At 37.3% G+C, this 11,653-nt stretch overlaps 1 protein-coding gene across 1 annotated transcript; it reads right to left on the bottom strand.

The window, feature by feature from the left end:
- LOC109831904 (B3 domain-containing protein Os01g0723500-like) lies at positions 3,075 to 10,384 on the bottom strand. Its single transcript, XM_020399380.1, has 3 exons — positions 10,352 to 10,384; positions 9,254 to 9,307; positions 3,075 to 3,354 (listed from the first exon to the last, which is right to left on the bottom strand). The coding sequence occupies exons 1-3, from the start codon at positions 10,382 to 10,384 to the stop codon at positions 3,103 to 3,105; spliced, it is 339 nt and encodes a 112-aa protein (XP_020254969.1). The 3' UTR covers positions 3,075 to 3,102.

Raw genomic sequence — 11,653 nt, forward strand, 5'->3', positions numbered from 1 at the left:
GGATCAAATCATACTCGAATATTTCTCTGATAAAAAGTTTCATCAATGAGTTTCCTTCGTGATCCTTCCCGGTGCCTAAAATCTGAGAATTGAGGAGATGATGGCAGAAGGGGTGCGGTGATGATGAGGAGAATAATAATCATCTTTGGCAATTGATGAATTAATATAGTGGGACGACGTTGCCGGAGCGAAAGCGTAACTGATGGAATGGTTGCCGGAGTGAAGTTGTAATCGACGGAATGGAGAATAAAATGAACGACGGTTTAGGGCTCGTGATTTCTGATTTCTATGCAATGAAAAAGGGGATAACTTTGTTATATTTACAATAGATGAAGGGTATTTTGGGGTAGAGAAAGTTTTTCTAGTACTCCTTCTTTTAAAGGGAGAATGATAAGTAGTATAGATTTGTAGGATACATTGCAGTTAACTACCTTATTGTTTGCCCAAGTTTGCACTTATATTCTACGAATTGCTTTTAGCTAAACTTAAATACCTTGTCATTTCCAAACATTGCTAGTTACTACCTTAAGGTCTGTTTGGCAATCTCCTGAAAACTAGGCTAGGATTGGTCCTAGTCTAGTTTATCTCTAAACTGGTTCTATTCTGATTTAATGGACGAGTGAATAAAAAAGAATCAGTTTAAGGGCTCTTTTTTCACTTAGGAATGTTTAGAGTCTTAAAGTATATGGTGATTACAGAGGCTGTTAAGGAGGCGATTTAGCTTCAAGGACTTTTGGAGGATCATGGTGTTTCGCAACAATCCGTCACCATTTATTGTGATAGCATGAGTACTATTTATTTGGCGAAGAATTAGGTCTTTCATGCGAGGACGAAGCAAATTAACGTTCGTTATCACTTCGTTCGAGATGTTCTTAAAGATTGGGATGTGAAGCTCATGAAGGTCCACACAAAAGATAATCCAGCGGATATGCTCATAAAGATGGTTCCGAGCAACAAGTTTGATTATTATAGAAACTTGTTGTAAATTCATTATTGTTGAGGTCGTTCGCGGCCATTTGGATGAATTACGGGCGGCTTGAACCCTTGGGAGAGGGGGTACATAGGTAACCACATTGGTGCAGCCGAATTTGGTGAGACGACACAGTGGTGCTCATGTTTGGTGTCCGCTCAGTTTTGGGAAAACTTCGCCGAGGTGGAGAATTGAAGAAATGGTGAAGAAGAACAGGAAATACAACGGTGCACGGTGGCTACGGGTCGGTCGACTGACAGTATAGGTCCGGTAGACCGATATACTGTAGGATTACAGGGTCTGAAACCCTATTCTGGTCGGTCGACCAAACGCGTTCGACCGGTCGACCGAAAAATCTGGCCGGTCGACCGAACACTTATGGCCGGTCGATCGAAAACATGCACGATTACAGGGCTAGAATTTGTTTCTGGCCGGTCGACTACAGTGCTATGACCGGTCGACTGATAGTGGGTATTTGAGCTGTTTGTTTTTCTCAGTTAGTTTTGGACGATGTTTTGATATAAATTGAATCACCAGTTTTAGGGTTTCTTAAGGAGAGAATTAGCAGTCTTTTGATCACTTTGAGAGGGAGATATTGTGAGGGAATTAAGAACTTTAGTTAGGGTTATATTTGAGTGATTTTGTGAGTTAATTGTAATCCGTTGTATTTCTCCTTCATATAGTAAAATCTCCCCATCCTCTCCCCGTGGACATAGGCAATTGCCAAACCATGTAAATTCTTGTGTTTGGTTTGATTTGTGTCGTATTTGGTGGATTGCACTCGTGATTTGATTTGGTTTTCTTCTCTCATCGCTCACCAACTCGTTTGGTTGTCGAGCCCGCTTTTGTACGACGCGCAACATTACCTTCTCCCAAAGTCCCATAATTGAGCTTTAAAAGATCCAAATAAAGAAAAAACAGAGAGCCAAAAAGAAATGAATAGTTTTTCAAAATCATGTAAGTTGTGCAAGTGTCTGATATATATTTAAGGCAAAAATCCATTACATTCATGTTTTCTTGGCAAAGACAACAAAAAATATTCAAATAAAGGTAAAGCATAGAGTACTAGGAAAAGTAAGAAAGAATCCAGTGAGGACGGTCGATGTCGTTAAATATACACCCAAAGGATGTCAACCCTGGGATTTGTGCGCAAATCTCACAATTCAATGATCCAAGGAGTAAACATTCATTTGATGCACATTTAATGTCATGAATCAGGTTGCACTTGATTGTTTTTCCATAAAAAGCTCCTTCTTAAGACACTCTTCCAAGTTTGAAGCACGCTGGTTTGTTTGGCTACCAAGGTGTTTTTTGTTGTAGTGTTTTTCTAAAAAACACATTGGTGTTGTGTTTTTTCTTAGGTAAAGTGTTTGACAATGGTGTTTTTTCTCCTAAAGTGTTGCACTCCATAATGCATCATTACAGAAGCTAAAAATGACCCATATCACAATAGTCATCCACAACCAATATTCAAGGTAAAATCCAGAAAATAAAATCAAATCTGAGTGGCAAAAAAATTCACCTGCTTCCTCTTTTCTTCTTGTAGCCAAATCAATGTCGCTAAGCCTCAACAACCGAAGCCACATAATCCCCTCAGAATCAATTTCCAAAAAACCCAACAAATGTCAGCCAAAATCGCACAAAAAATCACCCAAAATTAGAAAAAAAAACAGAGAAGAAGAAGAGGATGGGTTATCTAAACCTGGGTTCAGGGCATTGAAGAAGAGAGAGGCGGGATCTGAAGGCGTCGACGGCGACGACGAGATCAAATCTGACTGGCGGCGATGGCGACGAGATCAAATCTGAGTGGCGGCGACGACGAGATCAAATCTGAGTGGCGGCGACGAGGAGATCAAATCTGAGTGGCGGCGACGACGAGATCAAATCTGAGTGGCGGCGACTGGTGCTGCGTTGATGGGGGAAAAGGGGTTTGGGGGAAAATAAACGGGATCTCAAAACACCTAAAAGGTGTTTTGAGAAAAACGTGGATTTTTTCATATTTGTAAAGGGACAACTTAAAAAAACACCCCAGTTCCCAAACAAGTTTCAGTGTTTTTTTGACAAAAAAAAATGGAAACAGAAAAACACATTGATAGCCAAACGCTCAAATCTAATGAGAGAGTAGTTTTTTTCTAAATTTTTTCAACTTGCATCACCATTTCTGCACTTTCACTCACCACCGTGAAAATGCATCTGTCACCTACCTCCAGCTTGCTACCCCTTGCAAACTGCAACCAACCTTTTCCAATGCTTATCAACGATCCATACTTCACCATTCTTTTACACAGATGAACCGGCCATGATCGACCCTTCAAATCCTCGAGTATCAGTTTACGTCGATGACCAAAGCCATCACATTGTCTCGTGAATTCCGTCGGAATATGCTGCATCAATTAATTAAGATCAACTCAACTATGAAAAAACAGTAAAAAAATGCAAATAATGGAGATACGTGAAGACTTATTTGGAATGAATCACGACTGATTACTAAATAAAAGACAGATACTTTTTGGACAAATTTTTGAAAACACCTAATTTTCAAATTTATATAGCAAAATCGACCCTTTCTGAAAAAATTAGCAAAACCAACCATTTTCAGATGAAAAAAGTCGGTTTTGCTGAGGAAGTGTTTTTCGAACTGCACAGGACTAGCAGCCTGTGCCTTTTGTTTTCTTTTTGAACTGCACGGGACTAGCAGTCCCGTGCATTTCAAAACTATTTACTGAGTGCAGTTCGAAAAGAAAACGAAATGCACGGAACTACTAATCCCGTGTAGTTCAAAAAACAAAATGCACGGGACTGCTAGTCCCGTGCAGTTCGAAAAGCTCTTCCGCAACAAAACCGACCATTTTCATCTGAAAATGATCGGTTTTGCTGATGTTTTTCAAAAATGGCCGATTTTGCTATATAAATTTGAAAAATGAGTGTTTTCAAAAAATTGTCCATATTATTAATAAAGGAAATTCTCTACTTCTTTTTTTTTTTTTTTGGTCAATGAACTGAAATTTTATTCATCTCCCAAATTGAAACATATTGAAGAACAACAATGTACTAGGAAAGCCTGGAAAACCAAAAGAAAATTACAAGTGCTCAAGTATCTCTTTCATATGTACATATATACTCTCATTTTGAACTATTGAAAAAACGGAAAGTTTAATATCCTTAAAAATCTGAGCAGGTTGCCTCTCTTTAGCTTGAAAAATTCTCTGGTTCCTCTCTTTCCAGATCATATAAACTGCACTGGAAAGACACATCCTCTTCAATTTCTTCATATGGCCCTGACCTTTCAAATTGTGAGAGTACCAGTTCAATATCAATCTCCATACACAAGACCTCTATCTATACTTCAATCAGTCCATTACCATGTTCCAGACAGCAGCTGAAAATTGGCATTCAAAGAAAACATGGTCTCTTATCTCCAAGTGGTGCTCATTACACAAGACACAATGATTCTGATTTGTGCTCAGTATGCTCATTCGACATAGTCTATCTTTGGTGAGGAGTCTTGAATGACAAGCTAACCAGAGAATGAAAGAATGCTTAGGATATAGGAAACTATCCCAAACAGTTTTTGCCCAAGCAACAACATTAGCAGGCTGGATAAGAACTCTATATACTGCAGATAATTGAAGCTTATCATCAGTGCAACATTCAGATAAGGTATTCTTTATATTATCAGCATTTTCAAACCTTTGCATCAACATATCTCTCACTTTTAGGAGCTGCCTCCACATCCATGAATCATTTACCTTAGATTGAACAGCCCAGATACTCTGATTTTGTAAAATAGTTCCCATGAATCCACTTGATCCATAGGAGGTCCTTTTTAAGATATATCATCCACAGGAGCTTTGTAGCAGCAGCATAGTTCCAGAACTTGGATGAAAAGATACGTAAGTAATTGCTAAGCCAGTATGTTTGAATGCCCAATATAACAGACTTAATCAGTTCAAGTCTACCAGCATAAGTCAGACATCTCTTTTGTTGCCAGGATTGAAATTGGTTATTGATTTTTCCAATAAGACTAGAACAGTCAATATATGATAGCCTTTTTGCATTCAGAGGTAACCCCAGATATTTCATAAGTAGCACTCCCTCAGGAAATTTAAGATAATTGCATATCTGAGCTTTGAGGTTATTGCTTACCCCACTCAGATAAACAGAGCACTTACTAGAATTGGCTTCCAACCCTGAAGCTTGTCCAAACTCTTGAAGGCATGTAAAAATTTTCACAATGGAGCTCATATCAGCTTTGCATAATAGTAACAAATCATCAGCAATAATCAGATGATTAATTTTCAATCTGGAGCATTTTGGGTGGTATTTGAAAGAAGTATCAAGCTTTAGAGCACTAAGCTTTCTAGATAGGAATTCCATTCTAATGACAAAAAGGTAGGGGGAGAGTGGATCCCCCTTGTCTCAAACCTCTAGCACTATAGAAATAACCATGTAGTCCACCATGTAGAGATAAGGAGAATTTAGGAGTGGAGATACACTACATAATCCAACAGATCATGTTAATAGGAAAGCCTAATCCAGACAACATACTCCTTATGAAATCCCAGCTAATAGTGTCAAAAGCCTTCCTTAAATCAACATTCAAGATAGCTCTTTGGGAGTTATTTTTCCTTCCATAGTGTTTAATAAGATCATGAGCCAACAAGAAGTTGCTAGATATGAGCCTCCATTTGACAAAAGCACACTGTGCATCATTAATTAGATAGCCCATAACTTTTTGCACCCTGCTGGCAATAACTTTAGAAATGATCTTATAGATGACATTGCAGCGGGATATAGGCCGAAAATTAGCAGCTGACATAGGATTAAGAACCTTGGGAACAAGAGTAATAGATGTGTTATTAAGGGAGCCCAAAAGTGTACCTAAGTGAAAGAATTCCTCAACTGCTAGAAAGAGATCCTCACTGATGACACTCCAAGTAGCTTTAAAGAAATAAGCATTGAACCCATCAGGCCCAGGAGCCTTACTATCAGGCATTGAGAATAATGCTTGCTTGATCTCATCCCTAGAAACAGGAGAACTCAGTACATGCTGCTATTCAGAGGTTAAAATAGGGCCATTTGAGATTATACTAGGATCAATAGTTGAATTGGCCTTAGCATAACCCAGCAAGTTCTTGTAGTAATCAATGAGTTCTGATGAAATTTCAAATAAATCTAAAATTCTGGAGCCATCTGAAGTGTATATTGACAGAATTCTATTTTGGTGCCTCTTAGATTTCATAACTGAATGAGAGAAATGAGAGCTCTTATCTGAATGAAGTCCCCATTTGATGCTGGCTTTTTGCCTCAAGAAAGAATTTTATTTTCCAGCAAAATAGAATATTTCTTAATGCACTCCTTCTCTTTTAAAATCAAATCAACATTAAAAAGATCAGAGTTCAACTTGGATTGGATATCCAAAAGTTCAGCTTGAGCTCTTAATACCCGCTGACTAATATTCATGTAGCTTTTCTTATTAAGATCCTTGAGAGCATGCTTGAGGCTTTTGAGTTTTGAATAAAATCTGTACATGTTATACCCCCTGACATTCTGATTCCAAGTTGATCTCACCACTTCTAAAAAATCAGGATGTTTAGCCCACATATTGAAGAATTTAAAAGGCTTTTTTCCTTCAAAAGAATCATCTCCAATAGTAATAAGACTAGGGGAGTGATCAGAGCAAAGAGGCATCAAATATTCTACTTGACTTGTAGTGTATTGATGAACCCAATCTTCATTTATCAAGGATCTGTCCAACCTGCTCCAAACTCTTGTTTCAGCATCCTGCTTATTGCTCCATGTGAAAAAATAACCAGTGGTTTTTATGTGACTCAGTTGGCTAGATGAAATAAACCCTTGAAAATCTTCATTACCAGCTCCAGAGGCACCTCCAATTCTTTCATCACCATTTACAATAGCATTAAAATCCCCACCCACAAGCCAAGGGCAGTCAACACTCCTTTTGAAAGCTAATAGTTCTTCCCAAAGAGTTTTCCTTTCATCATTATGGTTGTGAGCATAAACTACAGTAAAGAGGCATGACAATTTGCCATCCTTAGAATTTATAGCACAGGTGATATATTGATCAGAGGACTTAACCTCTTGAATAGAAAGCACTTCACTATCCCATAAAATCCATATTCTAGCATTATTTGCCAAATGCTTGTTAGATAACCACTTCCACTCTTTTGCAATTTTCTTTCCAATAATTTGTAATTTCTCATCCCCAGCAATTTTAGTTTCTAGGATGTCTAGAAAAGAAATCTTGTATTCCTGTATAAACTTTTTCACAATCCCATGCTTAGAGGATTTATTAAACCCCCTAATGTTCCAAATAGCTAAGTGCATTTATTGAAAAGAACCCCCTCTATCAGCATTAGAGGGATCCAAATCAAATATTTGATGTTTAAAGATAGAGAATTGAGAGGCTTGCACTGATGTACCAGGGTCTCTCATAATAGACCTTTTTGCATTCATAGCTCTAGATACATTTGTAAACCCACTTGAGTTAATTGAAGGAGAGGAGTAAGCTTTCTACATTGACTGATTGTAAGAACCCCCTGCTGTGCATGTTTCCCCAGCCTGTAAAGGTACAGAATTTTGCTGTGCATGTTTTTCCAGCAGTGCATGTTTTACAGGAGCTAATCCATTTAGATCATTCACAGATTCTATAGCAATTGATTCTTGATTATTTGGCATCTCATCCTTATCAGAAATTTTATCCCTCACTTCAGCCTCTCTCACTTCATTAGGAACACTGGGGACAGGTTTATTAACAGGCACCCAAGCTTTTTTTTAGCATGTTTCCTACAGTGTTGAGTGTCATGACCTACACTTTTGCAAAAGGAGCACCATCTTGGTTTGAACTCATAAACCACCTTTTGGTGATAGCTTTTCCCATCAGGACCTTGAATTTCAATTTGATCAGGAAGTGGTTCTTTGAAAGGTAATTCTACTTCCAATAATACCCTTGCATAACTCAATCTTTGCCTTGAGGCAGTAAGTTTAGCAGTAGCAATAGGGCATCCAATCAAACTAGCAACCTTGCTTATACCAATGGAACTCCACAGATTCAACCTTAGGTTTGGAAATTATACCCATATAGGGTATTTCTGGTCTTGTAATTTCTCTATATCCATATCAATTGACCATGGCTTTAATACCAGAGGACGTGAACCAAAAAACCAAGGCCCTCCTTCCAATATTCTCCTCATACTGTTTTCATTTTGGAATTCAAACAGGAATATACCTTGTTTAATCAAAAATACTTTAGGGATAGAAATTTTCCCCCAAAGTTTTGAAACATAGGACTCCATAGATTTATACTTAACATTCATCCCAATTACATGTCCAATTAGAGCAAATTTCCAGAAATTTTCCCCTTCTCTCCACTCATCCTCATTAAATGAAACGGTATTTTCTTGAGAAGATGGAACAAAATTTAAGGATAAACCTGCTACAACTTGTCTATTGTCTGAAAATAAACTGACAAAAGATTTCTTAGCCCCTGACACTTCCTTGTCAAGGATTTTGACCCTTCTTCATTATTTTCCAGGTTCATATTCTTTTCTTGAGCAATTTCAAGAGATTTTTCTTTTAAGATTCCTTCAAGGTTTGAGTTAGTATAATCAAACTTATTCTGATCCAAAAAAGGAGTTCGAACCTCATCACAAGAATCCTCAACCAGATCAGATTCACCAGATTCTTCAACATCATCAGCCCAGGAGTGAGGGGATTTACCTAGTTCATGAGAAATTCGAAAATCAGCTCCAATGTGAGGAGGATCAGACAGTGGATTCGTTCTTGCAAGAATCTCAGATATCGAAACCTTCTTCTTTGCTCCTTTAGGCCCTGTGCTTTCCATTACTTGAGTGAGAAGATGCATTGTTACATCCGATTCCACATCCGAAATATTTGTAGATTCAGCTCCAAAGCCAGCAGAGATTCTAAACGACGAAGGATAAGAGAAAAGTGAATCTTGCAGCTCATTATTCAGAGTTCTCTTGCTCGCGCTCTTCTTCTTCCTCGATCTCTCCATTCAAATCTAGGCGGAGGCGCAGGTTAGCAGGGAGATCGCCTGCTAACATGCACCTTCAGATCGTCAACTTTCGTTACCATCACTATCATCATTTCTCTACTTCTTTTAGATTTGATGTTGAGGTACAAAATCACGAAATAGTTGATTAAGATATTGATTTCTGCCTTTTTAACAATACTTAAGATCAAAATTGGAAATTTAAAGTTTGTAAGAAAAATGGGTAAATTTCACAAAATTCTCGATACCTTGGGATGTTCCCAGTAAACCCCCAGTACTTCCACCAAACACCAAAAACTTTCCTACACAGCACTCAAAGTGACGAAAATGCCCGTTAGTCCAAAAAAAATCCTTTCTAATTTCATCCTTAATTTTAATCCTTTTTTCACATTAGGCAATTTGCAAATCTATCGGTGTTAGGGAGAGGGGAAGAGGGAGAGAGGATGAGTTTATTTACAAATTACATTATTAAAGGGTTTTTTTGCAAAAAATTATCATGAAAATGGATTTGTTTGGCTGAAGGGCATTTCTAACACTTTGAGGTTTATGATAAAAGTTTTTGATGTTTAGGGCCTGTTCGTTTGCCTAAAAAAAAGAGGGAAATCAAAGAAATAGAAAACTATTAAAATGAAGAATTGTTTTTGGAGTGTTTGGTTGGCTAAAAAAGAAGGAAATCAAAGAAATAAAATTGAAATGATGTTAGTTGTCACCTTATTATTGGATGATGTTTGTGATTTTTTAAGAAAACTAGTTTTGGAGTGTTCGGTTGGCGAAAAAAAATAAGGAAATGAATTATAAGAAACCTATTTCCTGTAGTTTCTTGTTTTTTTTTGTTCGGTTTATTCTTAAAAATAAGAAATGAAATGAGATGAGATGAGTTGTCATTGTATTATTGGGTGATGTGAAGAAAGATTAAGAAAAGTGTTTTCATAACTTTTTGGGATGAAAATGAAGAAATGAAATGTTAATGAGATGAGGTGAATTGTTATAATATTTTATTGGATGATGTGAGTGATTTGATGATGAGAAGATATGAGTTGAGTGATGTTTGGATGAAAATAATATTTTATTAGATGTGATGGATGAGTTGTTAGATGAAAATAATATTTTATTATGGTGAGTTTTGAGATTTTCACCATTTCCATTTCCATTTCTTGGTTTTTAGAAAACAAACGAACAGGCCAGTGGGAAAACAAAGTATTGGCTGGGGAGTTGTTTGTGGGAAACACCCAAATTATTGGGGGGGGTTTTGTCAAATTTACCAAAGATAATAACTCACCAAGCGCGGGAGGGACACCCAAATTATTGGGGTTTTTTTTTCAAATTTACCAAAGAAAATAACTCACCAAGCGCGGGAGGGACAAGTTGGTTCTCGTCATGGTCACCTCAAAGTGTTTAGCTCCTTCTACAAGTTTGAGCATAAATTAGTCAAACAATGTAAATAAATAAAATGTACTTATATATCTATATATATAATATATATATATATATATATATATTATATATATAATATTATATATATATATGATATATATATATATATATCAGTCATATATATAAAAGATATCAATAATTGGTTGCGGGTCTTCTCTTTAAAAACTTTTGAAGGATAGGTAATTTCACAGGCACTCAAATCGTATGCTTTGAAGTTGAACATCATGTTGCCTTTGTAGGAGAACACTAAGAAGTGTCCCAACTCAAAGTTATGTGCGTGTATTAGTTCTAACCACCCATCTCCTCCAAAATACACGCTTTGGTTCTTTTGATAGATGTTGATGAGCCATGAGTCGCCACTTGGGTTTACTAGTCTTGCTTTTCTGATGCTTTCCCCCTTGGGCATGTGCTTAACAAAAGCTTTGGGTAGGACCTGCATGCAAAGATGAAAGTTAGATGGGGGGAGGGGGGAGAGAGAGAGAGAGAGAGAGAGAGAGAGAGAGAGAGAGAGAGAAGAGAGAGAGAACCAGTTTGTTTAAGAAGCCTGGCCAGAGGATCCTGAAGAATCTAGAGCTGCAGGGATTTGGAGTTTGAGTGGCCATCTGAAGGATTCTGAAGAGGCAAATGGTGTAGAGGAGAGGAGAAAGTAAAGGGATTTTATCTCAAGTAATTAATGTTGGCTGTTCTGTGTTCAATCACTGAACAGTAGTTGGTATTGATTACTCTCTCTCTCTCTCTCAAGAAGCGCAACATATCATCACCTCAAGTAATAGTGAAATTTTTGGTGTGAAGATTTATTGCGGAGTTATCATAAGACATCTTTAGCAAAGGCATAAAATTTACAGAAATTTTTGGTGTGAAGATTTATTGCGGAGTTATCATAAGACATCTTTAGCAAAGGCATAAAATTTACAAGAACTAGTGAATTTTATACAGATTGTTAGGTTATCATAAGACATCTTTAGCAAAGGCATAAAATTTACAAGAACTAGTGAATTTTATACAGATTGTTAGGATATTATCCTCTAGCCAAGCAGTAGTTATGTGTAATCCAATAATCCATCAAGAATCTAGTGCAGGCTCACTGGCAAAACTGTGCTTGGTAGGCTGCGTCTGGCCTAGTTAGTGGATTGATTTTGCTTCCTCCCACTTAATGTAGTTCTTTCTTAAATGATGTCCAGTGGAGGGGTTCTCATATGATTTTTTTTTTCTCC

This window comes from Asparagus officinalis, chromosome 1 (genome assembly GCF_001876935.1).
Source record: "Asparagus officinalis chromosome 1, Aspof.V1, whole genome shotgun sequence".
Lineage (NCBI taxonomy): Eukaryota > Viridiplantae > Streptophyta > Magnoliopsida > Asparagales > Asparagaceae > Asparagus > Asparagus officinalis.